Source organism: Malassezia restricta, chromosome II (genome assembly GCF_003290485.1).
Source record: "Malassezia restricta chromosome II, complete sequence".
Classification (NCBI taxonomy): Eukaryota; Fungi; Basidiomycota; class Malasseziomycetes; order Malasseziales; family Malasseziaceae; genus Malassezia; species Malassezia restricta.
In genome coordinates this window covers 1,132,007-1,152,462 of record NC_040194.1, presented here as the reverse complement: position 1 = coordinate 1,152,462, position 20,456 = coordinate 1,132,007, and the positions used below count along the sequence as shown (strand labels likewise).

The 20,456-nt window shown below is 53.7% G+C and overlaps 11 protein-coding genes across 11 annotated transcripts; 6 read left to right on the top strand and 5 right to left on the bottom strand.

Moving 5' to 3' along the window:
- Positions 1-40: 40 nt before the first annotated feature.
- MRET_1537 (LEM3 CDC50 family protein) lies at positions 41-1,297 on the bottom strand (the record flags this gene model as incomplete). The annotated part of the gene is made up of 1 exon (XM_027628164.1): positions 41-1,297. One exon carries the CDS (start codon positions 1,295-1,297, stop codon positions 41-43), a length of 1,257 nt encoding a protein of 418 aa, XP_027483475.1.
- A 170-nt stretch (positions 1,298-1,467) lies between these two features.
- MRET_1536 (TBC1 domain family, member 13) lies at positions 1,468-3,795 on the top strand (the record flags this gene model as incomplete). Its single annotated transcript, XM_027628163.1, has 1 exon — positions 1,468-3,795. The coding sequence occupies one exon, from the start codon at positions 1,468-1,470 to the stop codon at positions 3,793-3,795; it is 2,328 nt and encodes a 775-aa protein (XP_027483474.1).
- A 29-nt stretch (positions 3,796-3,824) lies between these two features.
- On the bottom strand, positions 3,825-7,568 carry MRET_1535 (uncharacterized protein; the record flags this gene model as incomplete). Its single annotated transcript, XM_027628162.1, has 1 exon — positions 3,825-7,568. One exon carries the CDS (start codon positions 7,566-7,568, stop codon positions 3,825-3,827), a length of 3,744 nt encoding a protein of 1,247 aa, XP_027483477.1.
- A 144-nt stretch (positions 7,569-7,712) lies between these two features.
- Positions 7,713-8,154, top strand: MRET_1534 (protein of unknown function (DUF423); the record flags this gene model as incomplete). Its single annotated transcript, XM_027628161.1, has 3 exons — positions 7,713-7,768; positions 7,800-7,843; positions 7,877-8,154. The coding sequence occupies 3 exons, from the start codon at positions 7,713-7,715 to the stop codon at positions 8,152-8,154; spliced, it is 378 nt and encodes a 125-aa protein (XP_027483476.1).
- A 150-nt stretch (positions 8,155-8,304) lies between these two features.
- Positions 8,305-8,580, top strand: MRET_1533 (F-type H+-transporting ATPase subunit epsilon; the record flags this gene model as incomplete). Its single annotated transcript, XM_027628160.1, has 3 exons — positions 8,305-8,336; positions 8,384-8,519; positions 8,551-8,580. 3 exons carry the CDS (start codon positions 8,305-8,307, stop codon positions 8,578-8,580), a joined length of 198 nt encoding a protein of 65 aa, XP_027483471.1.
- A 184-nt stretch (positions 8,581-8,764) lies between these two features.
- MRET_1532 (helicase SWR1) lies at positions 8,765-12,996 on the bottom strand (the record flags this gene model as incomplete). Its single annotated transcript, XM_027628159.1, has 2 exons — positions 8,765-8,801; positions 8,843-12,996. The coding sequence occupies 2 exons, from the start codon at positions 12,994-12,996 to the stop codon at positions 8,765-8,767; spliced, it is 4,191 nt and encodes a 1,396-aa protein (XP_027483470.1).
- Positions 12,997-13,142: 146 nt separating this feature from the next.
- MRET_1531 (ADP-ribosylation factor) lies at positions 13,143-13,691 on the top strand (the record flags this gene model as incomplete). The annotated part of the gene is made up of 1 exon (XM_027628158.1): positions 13,143-13,691. One exon carries the CDS (start codon positions 13,143-13,145, stop codon positions 13,689-13,691), a length of 549 nt encoding a protein of 182 aa, XP_027483473.1.
- Positions 13,692-13,700: 9 nt separating this feature from the next.
- On the bottom strand, positions 13,701-14,732 carry MRET_1530 (microfibrillar-associated protein 1; the record flags this gene model as incomplete). Its single annotated transcript, XM_027628157.1, has 1 exon — positions 13,701-14,732. One exon carries the CDS (start codon positions 14,730-14,732, stop codon positions 13,701-13,703), a length of 1,032 nt encoding a protein of 343 aa, XP_027483472.1.
- A 61-nt stretch (positions 14,733-14,793) lies between these two features.
- MRET_1529 (uncharacterized protein) lies at positions 14,794-16,596 on the bottom strand (the record flags this gene model as incomplete). Its single annotated transcript, XM_027628156.1, has 1 exon — positions 14,794-16,596. The coding sequence occupies one exon, from the start codon at positions 16,594-16,596 to the stop codon at positions 14,794-14,796; it is 1,803 nt and encodes a 600-aa protein (XP_027483507.1).
- Positions 16,597-16,720: 124 nt separating this feature from the next.
- Positions 16,721-17,824, top strand: MRET_1528 (RNA 3'-terminal phosphate cyclase-like protein; the record flags this gene model as incomplete). Its single annotated transcript, XM_027628155.1, has 1 exon — positions 16,721-17,824. The coding sequence occupies one exon, from the start codon at positions 16,721-16,723 to the stop codon at positions 17,822-17,824; it is 1,104 nt and encodes a 367-aa protein (XP_027483508.1).
- Positions 17,825-17,898: 74 nt separating this feature from the next.
- Positions 17,899-20,406, top strand: MRET_1527 (cystathionine beta-lyase; the record flags this gene model as incomplete). The annotated part of the gene is made up of 1 exon (XM_027628154.1): positions 17,899-20,406. One exon carries the CDS (start codon positions 17,899-17,901, stop codon positions 20,404-20,406), a length of 2,508 nt encoding a protein of 835 aa, XP_027483937.1.
- Positions 20,407-20,456: the final 50 nt, after the last annotated feature.

The following is a 20,456-nucleotide window of genomic DNA, read 5'->3' as shown; positions in this document are numbered from 1 at the left end:
ACAGTGTCATAAACGTAGATATATTATAGGAATCTTGGAGTCATGTGCGCTGTTTCGGAGGATTATTCCAGCTCAGGTACCTCGTATCACCCACACGTCTTGGGCGAGCGAGCTGCATTCCTGTCAGTGCAAAACCCAATAAAAAGCACAAAGCTGCGACTGCAATGTGTGATGCACCCATGACGATGCTACGACCGCCGACCCAAGATGCTGTGCTCAACACGATAGCTTTGGTGCCATGGAACATATTCACAGGATAGTTGTCTTTAATCTCGATCGAATAGCGGCCCACAGTCATCGGATCGTTGTCGTTGCGCATATATAGTTTCCTGAAATGGGGGAAAGCGGCAGTGCGCATCCACACTTGAAAGTGCTCGTTCTTCGATGGATCAAACACTTTCCCTTCCTCATACCTACCAGAGGGATATCCAAATGGACCTTCGGCTCCTTGCCAATAGGGCGGCGGCACGATTTCAGAGGCATTGTACGTTGGTGTCTTGTAGTGCTTGTATTCACTCTGCCAAATGATATTCTTTTCACTCATGTTATACGTAGATATTTCCTTTCCACTTTCATCCAGCATGATTGGTGAGGTAAACGTATCGTTAAAAACGCTGTTAGCAATTAATCCACACGGGTATACAGCCAGATTTGTGTGAGGATCCCGACCAAGGGGCTTACATTGATCACTTTGTAGTTCATCCGCGGTGCGCGGCTTATTCAAAAGTTGCAGGTAGTCCATACTTTTCATGTACCTTCGGTGATTCTGATAAAAATTGGTGAGCTTATAATAAAGAAACACGCCTGGATCCAATTGCTCAGGAATGGAAAAAGAAACCGTGCAGCGGTATCGTGCTGGGTTGTTCTCCCTGCCAGGCCCTGGTTGAATACGCTCGGCGCTCCATTGCGGGGGCTGCATATTTTTCAAGTCGTGCTTTGAATGAAAACGGTATTTGTAATATTTGCTAGGTATATTCTCAGGAGGACCGGATTGAGGAGCTTCGTCGCGACAGGAGGAATACTCGATAGTAAGCTCGTTCACCCGCACGGATGACCAATACATGACACCACCCAGTACCGCGAAAAATACGCCCATTCCAAACAAAATGGGTAGCACGGTAGAGTGAGACAAGATGGGATGCCATGCTTTCAAACGCTGCTGACGTAGTGCCGTATTCGCAGGTTTTTGAAGTGCATATGGTTTCTTCTTTTCTTTTTGGTCTTTCATTGAATCGTTTTCATCTTCATTTTTCGTTGGGTCATCTGCTTGGTGTTTTGCAAGTCCAAAATCCAACATGTTACGAACCGCTCAAAGCCGACAAACGCTGTGAGTAACGAAACGTTGATATCAATGATATCGCCCAGAGCAGCGGCGGGTAATCACGTGACATATCGTCCTACCTGACGCTACTGTGCACGGTTCTGCTACATATAAGGTTCAGTGGCGCTGCTACTTGCGTCTGATTCATGACAGGACCCCCAGAGCTGGACACGAACAATGTGATATATGGGAATATCAATTCGAAATGTCCAATTTTGCGTATTTTGTTCCCCGCTTTCAAACACGAACAGGAATATGTCACTAAAGATAGTCTGCGTGATGCTTGTCTTGAAGGCAACCTGAGTCACTTGCCTTCGTGGGTTCGACCTCAGGCTTGGAAAGTACTTTTGTCATACCTGCCTCCCGAAAAGGAACTTTGGTTAACTACATTGACGATGCGACGTAACGATTATTTACAATTCCTTGAGGATTTCACGCTTAAGCCAGATGAGGTCAAAGACCGTGTGATCGTTCAGATATATTTGGACCTCATGCGTTCAACAGAAAAGCACCCAGGATTTCTCTTGAGACAGACAGAATCTTGGTCAAACTATGGTCTTGGAAATGTTGAAGAACATCAAAGGCACTCACTCCTCAGACGTCTCGAAGAGATCAACCAACGATACAGGTGTGCAACAGATCGTTTCACGTTGTATGAAAACAAAGCCGTTTCTCCTGTTTCAGTCACGTATCGTGACTATCAATGGCACTCTATGTTGCGGATTCTATCTGTCTATGCCATGCTAAATCCAAGTATTGGATATATTCAAGGCATGCACGAAATTCTTTTGGTTCTATTGCGTGTTTTTTTTGCAGGACGAGATCATCCTGCCATTAATATACAGCCATGGGAATCTAAGGTTCTTGGCCTTGGAAGTACAAGGGACACAGAAGCTGATGCATTTTGGTGCTTTTCATTATTGATGGGCATGTTTCGTGAAATATTTGATTTTGCTCGACAGGATACTTCTTCACTACATGAAATGCGACAACTGATTTTCTTGTCGAATGAGAGTCGCAGAGTACCTGATAACGGAATGGTACAAGCATTGCATCAACTAAGTATGTTGCTTCAATGTAAAAACTATGAGCTTTGGTCGTTTTTAGAAGCACATTCGCTCGACCCCAAACTACCGTATTATTCTTTTCGTTGGATGGCATGTCTCTTGGCAGCTGACTTACCTGCTAATGTTGTATCAGAATTATGGGATGTTCTTTTCTCAGAAACTGGAGAGACCTCTGCACAAATACCAAACGCGCACATTGAAATGCTTGTTTGCATGTGTTGTGCTATGCTACTCATGGTCTGTGACGAATTATATTCTTTGGATTCAAACATTTCCATTCAGGGAGAACGCATGGTTGGTACTCCAGCTAATGATGTATTTCATCTTGGGATGCGCATGTTGCAGTCCTATTCCATTAATACGTCACGACCAATTGTGTCATTAGCCCTTCAAATGCGACAGCTGCGGATTAATGAAAAAATGTTCAACAATTCCAGTACACAGCCGGTTTTACGTGTATCAAGTGACATGCGTCCCAAACTGCAGGATCGTCTGGCAGCCACAGTTCAACGTGGTCTGAATACTCCAAGTCGGTCTGTTTCGTGGGATGTAGGTAACGTTCCCAAAACACGGCCTTTTATACCATCACAGATGTCTGAACCTCAATCTTTATCCAGAACAGAAACATCCATCACGCACTCTGAAGATCCGACAGGTTCATCTAATCGACATGCGCTTCTGCGTCGCTATACCAGTGCTATTCAAGATTCGAATGCAGTAGCAAGCATTTCAAAAGCAAGCACGAATTTGGCTGCCAAGGCCCTAGCATGGAGCACAAAGTCAAACGAAAGCCAAAAGACACCGCCGAGGAATATAACTGTTCAGACGCAACATCTTTCCTTTCAAGATGCACCACCTGAACTTCCAATACCGTCGATGGTGGATAGTCCGACGGATCGCGATTCTTATTGTGGATCGGGCGCACAAGACATATCCCTAACAAGTACACTGCCGTTGAAGTCACAAACACACACACTTTTATATACCCCTCCAAGTGCTGATGAAGACATGTCTACTAGTTTTTCTCTCCCAAGTTTGCAAGCAGCTGCCCTTCACAAGGATACCTCAATACTTTCACTGTCTCCTTCGAATGAGAAGCATGATGCAAAGCTTTTGGTACGTCGAGATGGTGGCCTTGTCCGTTCATTACCCGGGTCTGTACATTCTAGGCAGACCAACTCATCCTCAACACGATCCAAATCGAGTCTGCATTCAGACCCACAGACAGTCGCAGCACCCAGATCAGGCACTAAAAGACGATCCAAGCCCTTGCCCAAACCTTCACCAACACCTGTTGAAATGACTTCGGCGATGTCTGAGCCTACATCGCCAAATGCACTAGCCTCAGGCAATCTTGATATGCTGCTAGAAAATATGCGAACAAATGAATGGATCAAAGATAGATAGGCATGCCATGTGCCCCTACATGAAATAGCCTAGTTACGTCGTCTTGATTGGCGCAATGGCTTGATTTGTCGGCCAGCAGGGGCAGGCGACGAACCCAAGTTGAACAATCCATTTCCCCCGTTACTGCCGTCACTTGAAGTAGGAGGCGTACCGAATGTGAAAGGTGCAGGTGACCCTGTTGCTGGCGAATTTCCGCCACTGCCGCTTCCAAATGTAAAGGACGGGGCCGCAGAAGGTAATCCTGCTCCGAAAGAAAAGGATGTGGTTGGCGCTCCAGCGGGTGCGCCAGACTGAGCATTTGCCCCAAATTGGAATGTACCACTAGGCGGTGCACTTCCAAACGTGAAGGAAGTGGTTGGTGCAGGGGCTGGCGCAGCAGGTGCTCCAAATGAAAACGATGTTGTCGATGCGGGAGGCTGAGCTGGCGCCGTTCCGAACGACATCGTAGGGGCGGGCGATCCGAAGGAGACCGGTGGAGCAGATGTCGCCTGACCAAATGAAAAAGTGGGTGCAGGCGACGCTTCACCGCTGGTTGCGCCGAATGAAAAGGCTGGTTGTGGATTTTGCGAGCTCGATGCCGAAGCATCTTTTTTACCAAAGGAGAATGTAGAGGAAGATGCTGTGGAGCCAGCAGAGGCTCCGAACGTAAAAGATGGGCCTGATGGTTTCTCTGCTGCATCAGAAGCAGGTGCTGAACCGAATGAAAATGGCGAAGGCGATGCAGGTTGAACATTCGAGGTAGTGGCCGATTGACCGAAAGAAGCAGCAGGTTTGTTGGTCGATGCATTAACAGATTGAGTAGCTGGTTTGTCGAATGAAGTAGCAAATGAGAAAGTTTGCTTGTCATCTTTCTTCTCCGCTGGTTGACCAAACGAAAACGCTGGTTTGTCGTCTTTCTTCTCAGTCGATTGACCAAATGAGAACGCTGGCTTGTCTTCCTTCTCTGCTGGTTGACCAAACGAGAACACTGGCTTGTCTTCTTTTGTCTCAGTCGACTGGCCGAACGAGAATGCTGGCTTATCCTCCTTTTTCTCAGTCGGCTGACCAAACGAGAACGCTGGCTTATCTTCTTTCTTTTCTGCTGGTTGACCGAACGAGAACGCTGGTTTGTCGTCTTTCTTCTCAGTCGATTGACCAAATGAGAACGCTGGCTTGTCTTCCTTCTTCTCTGCTGGTTGACCAAACGAGAACACTGGCTTGTCTTCTTTCTTCTCAGTCGACTGGCCGAACGAGAATGCTGGCTTATCCTCCTTTTTCTCGGTCGACTGGCCGAACGAAAACGCTGGCTTGTCTTCCTTTTTCTCAGTCGACTGACCAAACGAAAACGCTGGTTTGTCGTCTTTCTTCTCAGTCGATTGACCAAATGAGAACGCTGGCTTGTCTTCCTTCTCTGCTGGTTGACCAAACGAGAACACTGGCTTGTCTTCTTTTGTCTCAGTCGACTGGCCGAACGAGAATGCTGGCTTATCCTCCTTTTTCTCAGTCGGCTGACCAAACGAGAACGCTGGCTTATCTTCTTTCTTCTCTGCTGGTTGACCAAACGAGAACGCTGGCTTATCTTCTTTCTTTTCTGCTGGTTGACCAAACGAGAACGCTGGCTTATCTTCTTTCTTTTCTGCTGGTTGACCAAATGAAAACGCTGGCTTGTCATCTTTCTTCTCAGTCGATCGACCGAACGAAAACGCTGGCTTATCCTCCTTCTTCTCTGCTGGTTGACCAAACGAAAACGCTGGTTTGTCTTCTTTTTTCTCGGTCGACTGACCGAAAGAAAACGCTGGCTTGTCTTCCTTTTTATCTGCTGGTTGACCAAACGAAAACGCCGGCTGGGCAACCTTCTCGGTAGCTGCAGAGAATATGGGTGCTGGCTCATTTGAAGCACTTATTGAGAAGGGCTTCTTAACGACCAGATTCTCATCATCAAGTTCCCGTTTTTTCAAGGTTGGTTCAATCTGTTCTTTGACTTCTGGTGCATGAGGCTGGATACTTTGGGCACCAGGCAAACCAAGTTGCGAAGTAGCAACAGAACTTTGTATGCCTGTATTCTTACTAGATTTGCTGAAAAAGTCAGGCACGGGACCCGAGTTTTTCTCCTTGCTTAGGGAGTTGTCATCTGCAGGCTTCCTAGGAGCCGTGCTAAAGAACGATGAAGTCGGCCTCTTATCCGGAGCGCTAGAATTCAAGTCAAACCGAACAGTGCCTGCAGCTGGTTCCTTAGCCGGCGTTGTTGTCACATCTGAATGCGGTTTTGGATCCATACGCTCAATCAATGAAGGAGTTTGGCTTTCATTTTCTCTAGACTTCAGTTTGTTGTCTGATGCGTCAAAGTCAAAATCAGAAGGAAATAGAAACTCGGGAAGCTTGATCTTTGCCAGCTCCTCACCACCAGGCATAGGCTCATCATCATCATCATCATCAAATGCAGTGATCCGGCCAGATGGAGCGTGCCGCCTGGAAGTCTTAGCAGAATTTTGACGTAGGACAGAACGAGAAGGACCTGTTTCATTGTCTTTCCGCACTTGAAACTTTTTGCGCCTCGAATCAACTTCAACTGAACGTTTGATCAGACCCGACTCACTTGAATCATGTATGTTCGAATTATATGTTGGTTCAGAGTTTTCCTTCGATAAACCAACCTTTTTCGTTGACGTTTTTAAAATCTTTGCACGCGATGGCTTAGGTTGAATCTCAGCCTTGCGTGCTTCACGCTTTAAACGGCGCTCTGGTTTTTCCAGCTCCTCCACGGCTAGTTCATCATCCACATGAACGTAGCGAGGGGGTTCCTGTAGGGTATCACTATCCCGAAAAGACTCACGGAGTTTGGAACTCATGCCTGGTTGAGCTCCCATTAGAGATTGGCGCAGACGCTGGGAGCGACTCAGGGAGCGCATGTGTGGTGAAATACTGTGGAATGCGGGCGAACGAGGCGGGGCCAGAATACTCTCCCGCTCCGGAGTTGGCAGTGGAACAGGAATCGATTTGGAATGCCATGACGGAACAGAACGCGAGCGCATCAATTTTTCGCGGCGGGCGTCTCCTAGCGGTGTGCGCATGCTTTCAAGTGCTCTTAGAATGCGTTCGGCCTCATTTTGTGGCGGAGGCGGCGGGGGACGATGTGCTGCCATGTCTTCCGTATCCACGAAGCCCATCTCTGGGTCCCAAAGCATTCTGCGCTTACGCGCAGATGGCGTGTAAGTCGTCTGATCATCGATAGTGACGTCAACCGTTGGCACGTCACGTTTACCAAGCACAGAATCACCGAAATCCCTACCGAAGGAGGGAGCAGGTTGGTCAGACAAATTTTGGAATTGTATGGTCGAGGCAAGCGATGGTGTTGTGGGTGGTCCAAGATTTAGACTGCCCCATTTGGTGCGTGGAAACGGTTTGTACGGCGCCTGGGCACGATTCAACGTTTGCGAGGTAGCCAAACGATTCGCAGGAGAAGGACGTGGATTAGATCCCTCCGATGACGAAAGTAGAGAGGATTCATGAAGCGCACGGGACGTGCGAGGATGAAACGTTGATTGGATAGATGATTGGGTTTCATCCTGTGCTGAAGCGTTTGACTTGTTTGTACCAGAAAGCCAAGGTATGGTACGATACAAAGCGCTTCCGATGCTATGCAAGAGACCTTCCCGATGAGTGTGACGTGCGGGCGCTGGAGCCGACCCTTGTTCATGTGAAATTACATCGGAATTGTGGTTCAACTTCTTCGATGCAGAGCCATTGGTGGCATATGTATTCGCGCCATCTATACCAGAGTATGAATCCAACATAGATGACGAGAAACAACACAAGTAATGAGGGCGCAAATCAAGTGAGTAGCCGTCTATTTCTTACGAATGGATGGAGGTCCGCGATCTAGAATCGTCACAAAACGCAAGTCACGTGTGCTTGCAAGACCTCACCTTTCGACCATAATGTCGTGGATCTCTGCCATTGGAGCTGCATCTGGCGCGCTGTCCGTGACGCTAGGGTACGTTTGTACATTTTATTAACATCTCTAGTGCTATTGGTGCTCATGCACTTAAGGATAAGCTAACACCTGACCGTATGTACCAAATATCATGACTGACACCGCTAGAAATGAACAGATGGCAAATTGCCAACAAGTATCATATGGTACATTCCGCTGCCCTGATGGCCATTGCATGGTCTCGTCCATTGACTGGCGCAGCTTACTACGGCGCATGCGGCCTAATTGCAGGCATAACCCTGTTTAGTGGCATAATTTACGCTATGTGCGTTTTGCCACCTGCGAGCCCTTTGCGCAAGTTTGGCATGCTGGGTCCATTCGGTGGCACTTCTTTCATCATCGGATGGCTCTTGCTTGCATACTCCCAAATTCCCGCCAGGCTTTAGATAGCGCACCACATTTCGAGTCGTATGATCCCGCACAGACCGCCCTTCCCGACGCAGTGTGCATTGTGCCAGGCTCTTCCGTCACGTGATGCGTTGCTGGAGTGCAGCGGGCGTTGCCGGGCCGGGTCATCCTAGACCTACATCGATACCATGTCGCAAGCAACTTGGAGGCAGTTCTTCTCGTATGTATCATGATTCGACGAGGGCGATGAATTAACGCTTATCACAGGTACAGCAAGTACACGCAGGTTGCTGCGCGTGCTGTGCGTCAGTCGCTCAAGGAAACTGAGCGCGCCGATGCTGAGCGTCGCGCTTTCCAAGCACTTCGTTACCAGGAGTGGAAGAACGGAGAAGCCAGCGACCACGTACGTACATTGCATTATCTCACAATTACAGATTAGCCTTGCGCCGGCTCAAAGCAAGTAAACATATTTATTGCTTTGACTTGCTACACTAGGGCGTCCGAATTGCCTTGGTCTGTGTGATTGGGCGACTCTAAGTTGTCGTTTTTATAGGCATGATTGTATGTGTGACAAAATCAGCTTATTGAAAAAGGCAGGTATCATGGATAGTGTCTATGTGATGCACACTGCGAGCGCATGGGACTGTGCTAAGCACCAAAATAGGCCCAGTCTGCCTCAACCATGCTGCCATGTTAGTATTACAAACGGACTTCAGTCCAACGTACCGAAGCATGTAGTCGTCGATGGATCCCATTGGCTCTTCTTCCTCGTAGGCATCCGAGTCGTCAGACGTGGGCGGGAGGGGCGTTTGATAGCTGGTGGGCGAAGATCGCGATGGTGGCTTGGGACGTGATTCTGTTATGTCACCCTCGAAATCGGCATGATCCATTTGGTGCTCCTCGTTCGCCACATGCACAGCAGCTGCATCTTCAGCGTCTTCTGCGGCACGGAATGCTTGCTCAACGTCTTTGGCGTCAGTCACGGACTCTTCGCCAACATGGACGCCACCAAGTGATGTACCACCATCCAGCATATCGCGCCAATCGTTCTTGGCAAGGTGTTCGGTGGTAAATTGACCTTGTTGTATCACCATTTGATCAAGGCGTCGTTTTTGATTGGCTTTGCGCAACATATTCTCTTCAATCGTGTGTTCACTCACGAAACGGTATATATGCACGTCACGCGTCTGGCCAATTCGATGAGCGCGATCCATGCATTGTGCTTCGATAGCGGCATTCCAGTCGAGGTCATAAAAGATAACGGTGTCTGCTCCGACAAGATTGATGCCCAAACCACCAGAGCGCGTACTAAGGATAAACGCAGAGATACGCGCATCGCGGTTAAAGCGCTCTGTCAGAGCCTGGCGCTGCTCGACCTTGGTGGCACCGTCCAGTCGCAGATATCGGTAGCCGTGGTAGTTGAAGAACTTTTCTAGGATATCTAGTACCTTGGTCATTTGAGTAAAAATCAAGGCACGATGACCACCATCCACTAATTGGCGCATTAGTGCGTCCAATTGCTGTAGCTTACCGCAGTCGTATTGGAGGAGGGACGCATCAGGAAAGGCAACGTTGAGAGCAACGGCAGAGTTGTGCAGCGGATCAGGTAAAGCTGCCAAGTTTGACGTGTTTGTGGCATGGCCCAAGAGTAGCCGAGGCACATCGGTCGCCATAGCAGGCGGGGTCACAAAGGCAAATCGGGATACGACATCGTGCATGCCTTCAGAGCGCTCACTTCTGGATAGCACGGCCGACCTCAGCGCATCACACTGTGTCATGCACAAGTCCCGCGATGCGCCCACATCCATAGGCAAGATGTTGGGGGGAGAGGCACTCCCAGTGCTCGCCAAAAGGTGTCGACCATAAACGGGCTCGGCACACGTGCGCATGCGATTAACATACGCCATGTGTTGCGCATGTTCGTAAGCAGAACGTGCGCGGCAATGCGACAAAGCACGTTGAAATGCTTCTAGTTTGGTTGTTTGCCAAGAAGCATCGCCTTTAGGTGGTGCGACAGCTTGAGCGACTTGAGCTGAGGCATCAAGGTCCCTGTAGCGGTGCGTCACAAGCGGCGTAAGATGTGGTTCGTCTTGCACAAAAGACATGCGCAAGAAGTTCAAGTCACATTCACGCCAAGGATCACGCCGGAGGAGGCGACGGCGAACCAGCAAGTCCTTAATTTCATAATCACAGGCCACGGCACGTGTGACAAACGGCGTGACGATCGGACGCGGCTCAAACAGGTCAGGATGGTTGCACACTTTGCGAAGCTGCATGAGGCAGTTGATGATGCTCATGTAGTTGCCGCTCGCCAAACTTTCGCGCGTCTTGGCACGCGACATAAAGTCATTGTAGAGAAACCGCTGGCGCTTCGAAAGACGACAAGGCATGATGTGCTCGTATTTTTTGGGCATTTCCTGCTCCACATCCGACTTGAGTCGGCGTAATACAAATGGGCGCAAGACTGTGTGTAGTTTGGCCACAGTCGCGCGTGTTTCGTCGTCGAGGGCTTGTGAGCTCTCCACTGCTTTTCCAAGGGGATTGGAGAACCAGTCCTGAAAATCTTTCATGTTGGAAAAGGCACCACTTGCCGCGGCGACCTGAGCAATGCCCTGGGGCATGAGGAAATACATGAGACTCCACAAATCCATCAGGTTGTTTTGAAGAGGCGTGCCCGTCAGGAGCAAGCGGCGTTCGGAATTAAAGCCCAACAGCGTCTGCCAGCGCTGCGAGCGAAAGTTTTTGATGTGATGTGCTTCGTCGAGGACGAGGTATACCCATGGCTTGCGCCGAAAAATGTGTTGATCTGCCAACACAAGCTGGTACGACGTGATGCACACGTGAAAGCTGTTGGGTGTGTTCCAACCTACACGCTTCGCTTTGCGCTGTTTCTGAGAGCCGTAGTAAGAAAGGATTTTGAAACCAGGCAAGAACTTTTTGAACTCCATCTCCCAGTTGAGCATCACACTCGTGGGTGCCACGATCAGGTGGGGACCCCAATTGCCGCGATCGCATGCGAGATGCGCGAGCAATGCGATAGTCTGAATTGTCTTGCCCAGTCCCATTTCGTCTGCTAGAATACCGTTCACCTGGTTGTTGTACAGACTGATGAGCCATTCCATGCCTACCTGTTGGTACGGCCTCAACGAGCCACGGAACAAGAAGGGTTTGTGTACTTTGACAAGCGTACCAGCCGCTTCCTTCTCTTCGCCTAGCAAATCCTTTAGGGAAATGGAGGGCCCTTCTTCCGACTCACTCGCATCACTCTCCGGTGACGCTTCTGCTCCTGCTTCGGACTTGATGGGAGGCTCAGCGGGCGGGTACCCGTATTTTTTGAGGAGATCCTCGAGCGGGAGATCCGCGTCTGCCTGGAGATCATTGTCTTCTTCTTCATCTGCCTCGTCTTCTTGCCACATTTCGCGCTCCAAACGCTCGTCATCGGCAGAGTCGGAGGCGCTGTCCTCATCCTCAGTCGCACTATGTTCAGTCGTGCCAGCTTCTTCGTCTTGAGACACCATCTCCTCTGACGCATTCTCCATAGTCGGGTCCTCCTGTAGAGAAGACAGGTCCGCATGCTGAGTCTCTAGCATTTGGGTGCTTTGCTCTAGGATGGCCTGTAATTGCATTTTCCCCAGCTTTTCTCGTTCAGCGCGCTCTACTGCCTGCTTTCGACTCCGGATGACGGTGACGGCGAGGCGCCATTGCCGTTGCACTTCCCGCATCGTCCATTTGGCCAGGGCACGTTGGCGGCGCCATTCGAGTTTTTGTTCGCGCTCGTCGCTGTGCAGCGTACGCTCCCAGTGTGCGGACACCATGCGCGACACTTTTTTGGCAAGTTGCATGCGGTGCCGATGTCCCTGTCGAGTGTGCTGAGCCCGCGCGCATATGCCTTCTAGCACATAGTCCCAATGTGCCTTGCCGCGCGGTGCTTCATGCGGCTTGAGCTTAGCGAGCGCAGTGGTGTGAGTGTCAGAGAGTGAATTGCCTTCGCGCTGCAGCTGATCCAAGCGCAAGGAAACGGCTTTCATACGCGCCACGCGCTGAGCACGTACTTCAGGTTTGACAATATCGTCGTCCCAGTACGCAAAGGACTGGAGGAACGATGCAAGAGATCCACCGGGTGTGTTGGGAGGCAGGGGGCGCTGCCATGGCGATGTGTATGTCAGCGAGGGAGGATGTTGTGGATCAAGGGACGTGCCACTCGATAGTGGGACGAGTGCGACATTGGGTGGGGGCGACGGAGGCGAGGCTGCTCGTCGCTTGTCGCTCAGACGAAGCCGTTTGTTAGGCGGGGAGGATGGCATGGGGCGGCGGGCTGAGGTGCGGCGAGCGTGTCGCGAAGAGTCCGGCGACATATTCAGTGCGAGGTGATACTGTGTCTGGAAGTGTGCAAAGACGTCGCTGGTATCTAAGTGCGCGACGTCAGGGTCATACTGCGACTTGGTGATGACCTGGGTCAGGTGGAACAGTTCGCGCACGAGTGCATCATGCTTTGCGCGAAGTGCATCGACGTCAGCATGAGCAAGTTGCTCGTAGAGAGCCTGGCACCACACAAGCACATCGGCGGCCGAGGGCAGGGGTTCAGGCTTCCACGTCGAAAGCATGCCGCTTTCCAGTGCCGCTTTCGACGGCTTGGGCGTACGTTGCGAGTGGCGTGATGACCGCCGCGACGAGCCTGCCTCGTTCGCTGGCGGCAGAGGTGGCGGCGACAAGAGCTGGAACGCGGGGCCTGGCGACGAGAAGTCCAGCTCACGATTCAATCGTCGCCGACGCCGGTGGTCCGCTTCATGAGGCGAAGCAGACGCTTCTGACGTTGACACCGTATCCGTCGGAAGCACAGGCGCATCTACGCGCCTGGCGGGGGGGTCCGATTCGCTCATGTGTCACGCGCCTCAAAGCAGCATGAGGCGACCCAGCGGCCCAAGGCACGCGGCTGGCGCATGCCTCGTTCGCGGCATGTGATACAGCCTAGTAGGTCGGTGAGTGGAGTCAGCTTGGGCCTGGCCCCCACGAGGCTCTTCAGTCCATGGGCGTCGCGTTCAGCAGCCTGTGGGCCTCGCTCTTTGGGCAGAAGGAGCTCAAAATATGTATCTTGGGCCTTGATAATGCAGGCAAGACCACGATTATGTATAAAATGACGCTGGGCTCGGTCGTGGCGACGGCGCCGACGATCGGCTCGAATACCGAGACGTTTGAGTACAAGAACCTCAAGTTCCTGCTGTGGGACGTCGGTGGACAGACGTCGCTCCGTGCGAGCTGGGCCCAGTACGTGACTTCGACTGATGCGCTCATTTTTGTGGTCGACAGTAATGACCGCGATCGCGTGTCGCTGGCGCGCGCAGAGCTGCACAGGATTGCGGCGGATGAAAACTTGGAGCGCGCGCCGATCCTCGTGTGGGCGAACAAGCAGGACGTGCGCGGTAGCATGTCGTCCTCTGAAATATCCGATGCCCTCAACCTGTCGTCGTTCCGCGATCGGACGTGGCAGATTTTCGGATGCTCGGCCCTCACCGGCAAAGGCATCACAGCCGGTCTCGATTGGCTGGCCACGACGCTGTCCAGCAAGCCACAATAGCCTTCCTTTCTATCTACGCCGCGAGGCTCGGAGCAGCCGCAGGTCAGGCTCGCTCTGTCGCGTCGTGTCTTCGCCCGCGAGATGCGTCCACTTGCTCTGACCCCGCTTGCCAAAGTGCCGCCTCTGCAGCACCTGCGGCAGCTGACTCTTGTCCACGTCGTCCACCGTGCTCTGCGTATAGTCACGCTGTAGAATATCCATGTCCTGGAAAAACGCGCCCTTGTGATAGTACTTCTGCATGAAGCCCTGGTGGCCACGTTGCTTCGCCGCACGCGTCTCACGCGCATAGGCCAAGTCGTCCGCCAAACGCTCATGCTCAGGCATCACACGACGCCGCGCCACCTCAGCTGCCTCAGCAGCGCGCATGCGTTCCGCCTGCCGCACACGCTCCATGCGCGCAAGCTCACGAGCTCGCCATGCCGCGAATTCGGCATCCGGATCCACCCCATCGGTATCGTCTACCACGCTGTGCGACTCTTCGTGCTTTTGCTCCTGCAGGTCGCGCACAACGCGCGCCGCCGCGAGATGGTGCGCGACCTGCTTTTCCGCTTCTTTCTCAGCAGCACTACGTCTCGTCGTGTCAACGTGCTCGACCGGCGCAGCACTCGTGCGATTCTGCCGAGCCACAAAGACGGGCTTGAGCATAGGCACATCGTCTTCGCTCTCTGTCTCACTCTCTGATGCGCTCTGCGGCGAGTCACCTAGTGTGACGGTCGGTGGTGGAAGAGCCTGTGGCTGTATAGGACGAGGTGGCGGCGGCGTCGGTGCGGCCGGCGCACTGGCAGTCTGGGTATATACGCGCGGCTCCTCTTCCGCCTCCGAATGGGAATCCGTTTCATACTCATCCAGCGGCACTGACGGTGCCACCAACGTTCCAGCCGTGGGCTGGGGCGCAGCGGACGTCACACGGCTGGGAAGCGACACGCGTTTTTGCGGCACGGTCAGCTCCGCATCTTCCTCTCCTGACGACGACGAGTCCGACGCCGCATGGGCGGGCGCCTGACCCGGGCGGTACCGCGCCACAGGCCGCGATCGATGCATCGGCGTCTACCTAACCCGTTGAGAGTGGAGGAGTATCGAAGCGAGAAACGGCCCTATTTTCCTACCAAAACCACCACGTCCAGGTGACTTGGAGCGTGCCGCCAAAAGGCTCCAGCCAGTGCTGGAGGAGGGAGCGGTCCACCGAACTCGATGCATGCAGGCCTAGCTGACGGAACATGGCGCTTGTGATGAGCACTGTGCGTGGCGCTAAGAGTGCCGATGATTCATCCACATGCGGCAGGGAAGCCACACGCGCATGGAGAAGCGCCGATGCCTGGATATAACGCGCGCGAAGGTAGCTGCTCCATAGTGTGAACACATACATACCAGCCATGCTTTCGAGCGGGAGGTGCGGTATATCTTCTGGATCAAAGCGTGGGTGGGCAGGGATGATGGTGCGTTCTGCCGGTAACGTGTGCATACTAGGCTGAGGAGAGGAGAGCGAAGGTGTGCTCAGCCGCGATGCTCCGGAGGGCTTGGCACGGAGAGAAAGACCGTATGCAGCCACGAGCGGATCCATCGAGTCGAGTGACGTAGCCATACGATCCGTCGGCTGGATCGCCGTCGTGGCGCCGACCGAGGCAGGCACCGAGTCGATCGACGCGTCTTCCTCGCGTGGCACATCAGCGAAGCTCTCACTCATAGGACTCTCGCGATGCGCCACCTGCGGAGCCACAAGCGATAATGGCAACGCAATATGAAGCTGCGAACGAATGAGCCACCACTCTGTCAGCCAGAACCGGAGGCTGGCGATCCACACGACCATGTATCCCAGCAGCAGTCCTCTGGCGTCCTGCTGCATGTAGCGCCACGACACACCTGGTGGCATGTGTAAGGCACAGGTGGTGGGCAGATTTTCTGCACTGCGCCATGCATCAAAGGTCGGTCGGCCCTCGTCCACCAGCAACAGCTCGTACCGCCGCTCCTGCTCAGCCAACTCGAGAAACAGGCTGAGATCGCGACTGCTCCACGTCAAATTCGAAGGACGGAGCGCCGCATTTTCCACAAAGCGAGCAAGGGGCTGGGCCGGCGCAGGCGCGTCGGCGGCGTGTGAAACGGAGAGGGCCGACAAGTCTAGGCACACATCGTACGTATCCATCTTGTCCAGCAAGATCCTGTCCGACGTCCATGCAATCCAGGAAGATGCCGAAGAGGCGACGCGCTTCCACGCATCAAGGTCATGCAATGTAAGCATGCCGTATATCATCACCTGCCCGGGCGCATCCATCGCATACGCAAAGGCAGCATGCACAAGCTCCGCGAGATTAAAGGCCACCATCGCAGCACGCTCTACAGGTGCTGGAGCATACAGCAGCAGGCGCCGTGGGAGCAGCATGAGCTTGAGCAGCGGTACCACCAAGGGCCCCAAGAACCGGTGCGTCGACAACATATATGTGGCTGGATCGTACGCTAGCCGCTCGAGCATCGAGGGCGTAGGCAAGGCACCATCCGGGGTATATTTTTGCTTGTACAGCGCGACAGTGGGAGGCTCTGCACCATGAGCCACCTCCATGGCCAGGCGAGTCAAGTCCGGCAAGTGTGGCAACAGGTGGCGGAGCTGGCTACTGGGATCTTGCGCACACCGCACGATAAGACCCACACTCACACAACGAGCTCCTCGCTGTTCAGCTGCGCCTTCCTCCTTCGTGAGTTTGCGTGCATAATACGATGCGACACCCATATGCTCCTCATCATACGCAAAGTAAATCACATCTCGCTGGACGGCGTGGGCGCCACTTGGTAGCACTTTCCATTCAAGGCCATCTGTAGCAAGGTCAGGCGGATCTCTGAATACAATGGCGTTGCCCGTGCGGACATGAAACTCTGCCACAAAGATGCCACGCACACTTCCCAGCGCAGTCATAGTCCTTGGCCACACCTTGGCGTCTTGGTGCTGGGGACGGGGGTCCCAAGCCTTGAGCCAATCACACGGCGAACATGATAACAGAGCCACGAGGCTCTCCTCCATCCGCTTTTTTTTCTTGCTCATGTCGGCAGAGCCAAATCGCGTGCTGCGTTTCAGCGGGCATGCATATCTACGGCAGCGACTCGTGCTGGCCACACTAGCTGGAAGGCCGGTACGAATTGACAAGATTCGACCTGATGACGAGGAGCCTGGTCTGCGGGATTTCGAGGCCTCGTTTTTACGACTGCTAGAAAAGATCACCAACGGCAGTGCCGTCGAGATCAATTATACCGGTACATCCATCTACTTCCAGCCGGGCATTATCTATGGCGGGAACATCGTACATGACTGCCCCCTATCGCGCGGCATCGGCTACTTTTTGGAGTGGATAGTGCTGTTAGCACCCTTTGCGAAGCAGGAAGTATCGTTGACTCTGCGTGGCATCACCAGTGGCCAGGGCGATGTAGGTGCCGATACCATACGAACAGTCACTTTGCCGCACCTCACCCTATTTATGCCGCTGGACTCTGTGTCTATGCTTGCATCAGCGCTGGAGATGCGTATCGTCAAGCGTGGCGCCGCACCGCTGGGCGGTGGTGAAATCTTTTTCCGTGCGCCTCTCATTGCCACGCTGCGGCCACTCGAATTCGTCGAGCCGGGGCGGATCCGAAAGATTCGTGGTATTGCGAGCTCTGTGCGTGTGAGCCCGCAGATGAGCAACCGGATGATCGATGCCGCACGCAGTGTCCTCAACCGCTATATTCCAGACTTGTATTTATTTTCCGACGTATATCGAGGCGACGAGTCAGGCAAGTCGCCTGGCTTTGCCATGTCACTTGTCGCCACGTCCACGACAGGCGCGCTGCATGCGGCAGAGGCGACCTCCTCACCGGGCCAGACGCCCGAAGACGTCGGGCTGCTGGCAGCACGTGCGCTTTTGTCCTGTATCGAGACGGGCGGATGCATCGATCCCATGCACCAGCCTCTGGTTCTGACTCTCATGGCTGTAGGCCCAGGGGACGTGGCGCGGTGCCGGATGGGCGCTTTAACCCCCCAGGCCGTCCAGTCTCTACGAGATATACGCGATGCCTTGGGCGTCACATTCAAGATTCGAGCCATGGAGGACGGCTCGGTGATGCTGACATGTGTGGGTGTGGGCTTCCGTGGCTTCCGCCAAGTGCGTTAGCCTCACGTGTCAGACCCATGTAGGTAGTGGAGGTGTGCCAAGCCGTTGGTTCGGGTGCTCCTTGGCTTGCGACCATGGTGCCGGAAGCAAAGGACTATGCGTTTTCTACGCAGTGCGTGACGGCGTACGATCCAGCACACGTCGATCAATATGGTGCTTCTTCTACGCCCGTGTATTTGACGGCCACGTTTAAAGGGCTGCCAGGCGCCGAGTTTGACTATACGCGCGTCTCGAATCCATCCCGGTCGGTGCTGGAAACACACCTGGCGAAGCTGGAGGGATCCAAGTACGCGTATGCGGTATCGTGCGGTATGGCGTGTCTCGATGTCATCATGCGCCTTGTACGCCCTGGTGAATGCGTGATTGCCGGCGACGATCTGTACGGTGGCTCCAACCGGCTGTTGGAGTTGCTCAAGAAGCAAATGCATATCGAGGTCGACAACATCGACACGACGGACCTCGTGGCTGTTGAGCAAGCGCTGCAACAGCGCGCCAAAGCGCACGCCGCAGGAGAAGGTGCGCGGGTAGCGCTCGTGCTGCTTGAATCGCCGACCAATCCCATGATCAAGATCGCTGACCTTGCCGGATGCACGCGTCTAGTTCGCAAGTACATCCCCGAGGCGCTGGTTGTGGTCGACAATACGATGCTGTCGCCATACCTTATGCGCCCGCTCGAGTTTGGCGTAGACATTGTGTACCACTCCGCCACCAAGTACCTGAGTGGTCACCACGACATCATGGCCGGCGTGATTTCATGTAACCGCGACGACCTCGCGGAGAGCATGTTCTTCACTATCAAGTCGGTGGGAAATGCGCTCTCGCCGCACGACTGCTTTCTTCTGTTGCGTGGTGTCAAGACCCTCGCTTTGCGTATGGACCGTCAGCAAACGTCAGCGATGCAAGTGGCCACCTACCTCGAGCGACTTGGCTTCAAGGTCCGGTATCCGGGTCTGCGTGCCTTCCCGGGACACGCTGTTCACATGCGCCAGGCACGTGGCGCAGGCGGTGTCCTGAGCTTTGAGACGGGATGTACGTCCATGTCAGAAAAGGTGGTGGCTGCCACGAAGCTGTGGGGCGTGAGTGTGAGCTTTGGGTGCGTCAACAGCCTCATCAGCATGCCATGCCAAATGTCGCACGCCAGCATCGATCCCAAAGTGCGTGCGGCGCGCGGTTTGCCTGAGAACCTGATCCGGCTGTGTCTGGGCATCGAGGATCCCAACGATCTGATTGCCGACTTGCAGCAGGCACTCTTGTCGGCGGGAGCCATCGTTGCGTCAGAACAAGGCACGTTTGTACGCGTGCCTGTCGAAGACGAGATGGAACTTGCCCGTCGTCAGCTGCGCGCGAAGCAGCCCGAGGCGCCGACGCGCCCCACGAGTCTCACGGTCAGTGCACCCGGCAAAGTCATCCTCTTTGGCGAGCATGCCGTCGTGCATGGCGTCACGGCTATCGCCGCTGCTACAGCTCTTCGCTGCTATGCGCGCGTATCCAGCATGCCCATGGTCCAATTGGCGCTTCGTATGCCTGACATTGGCCTGGATCAGCAGTGGGACCCCGCAGTGTTGCCATGGGTCTTGTGTCAGAATGACAACGATCACACTACATTCAATGCTAAGCTGCTCGAAGCGCTCTCGACCATCGTCAGCAGCTCATACCCACCTGACGACCGCCGACACGCTGCGTCGTTGGCGTTTCTATACCTTTACATGCACTTGGCGCAGGATCAAGGGCTTGGGCAATCGTTTGAGCTCCGCTCCGCGTTGCCCATCAGCGCAGGTCTCGGCAGCAGTGCGGCGGTGTCTACATGCTTGGCAGCGCTTCTCCTGTACTCGCACGAGCATCTGCCCTTGCCAGATCTGCACGAGCCCATGCCTCCTGCACACACAGCGCTGATCAACGCCTGGGCCTATATGGCCGAAAAAGTCATTCACGGCGAGCCATCGGGCGTGGACAACACAGTGGCGACTCTTGGTGGTGCTGTCGCATTCACGCGAGCCCTGTCGACCAACGACCTGAGCGAAAATCGGCTAGAGCGTATCAGCTTTGACGCTGTCCGTCTGCTCATTACAGACACGCGTGTCGTACGCAGCACCAAGGAACTTGTGGCGCGTGTGAGCCAACAGAAGCAGCAAGATCCTACTCGCGTTGACGCAGCCTTTACCATGATTCAGCACCTGAGCGCCGAAGCGAAGCGCCTGCTTGGTGATAGCTCACTGAGTCGCACGGACCTCATATCGAGTCTGAGTCTGCTCATGGACCTCAACCACCTCCAGCTCGTGCAGTTGCAGGTCGGTCATGCCGCTCTTGAGATCGTGCGTAGGCTGTGTGCCGAGCGCCATCTGCGCGCGAAGCTGACGGGGGCGGGTGGTGGTGGCTGTGCTATCACGCTACTCAAAGACAGCATGTCCGACGCAGCCATCGAGGAACTCGTGCTTGCTATGCGTGAGCAGGACTTTTTGACCTACGAAACCCAAGTGGGCGGTCCCGGCATCGGCGTTCTGGTGCATCCGAACGAGCACGCCACGAACCTCGGAGCTGATGCGACTTGGGCCGAACAGTGCGGAACATGGATCTATGCCTAAGGGAATGTGACCACTTCGGCCGAAGAGGGCACGCAAGGATCACGATACAT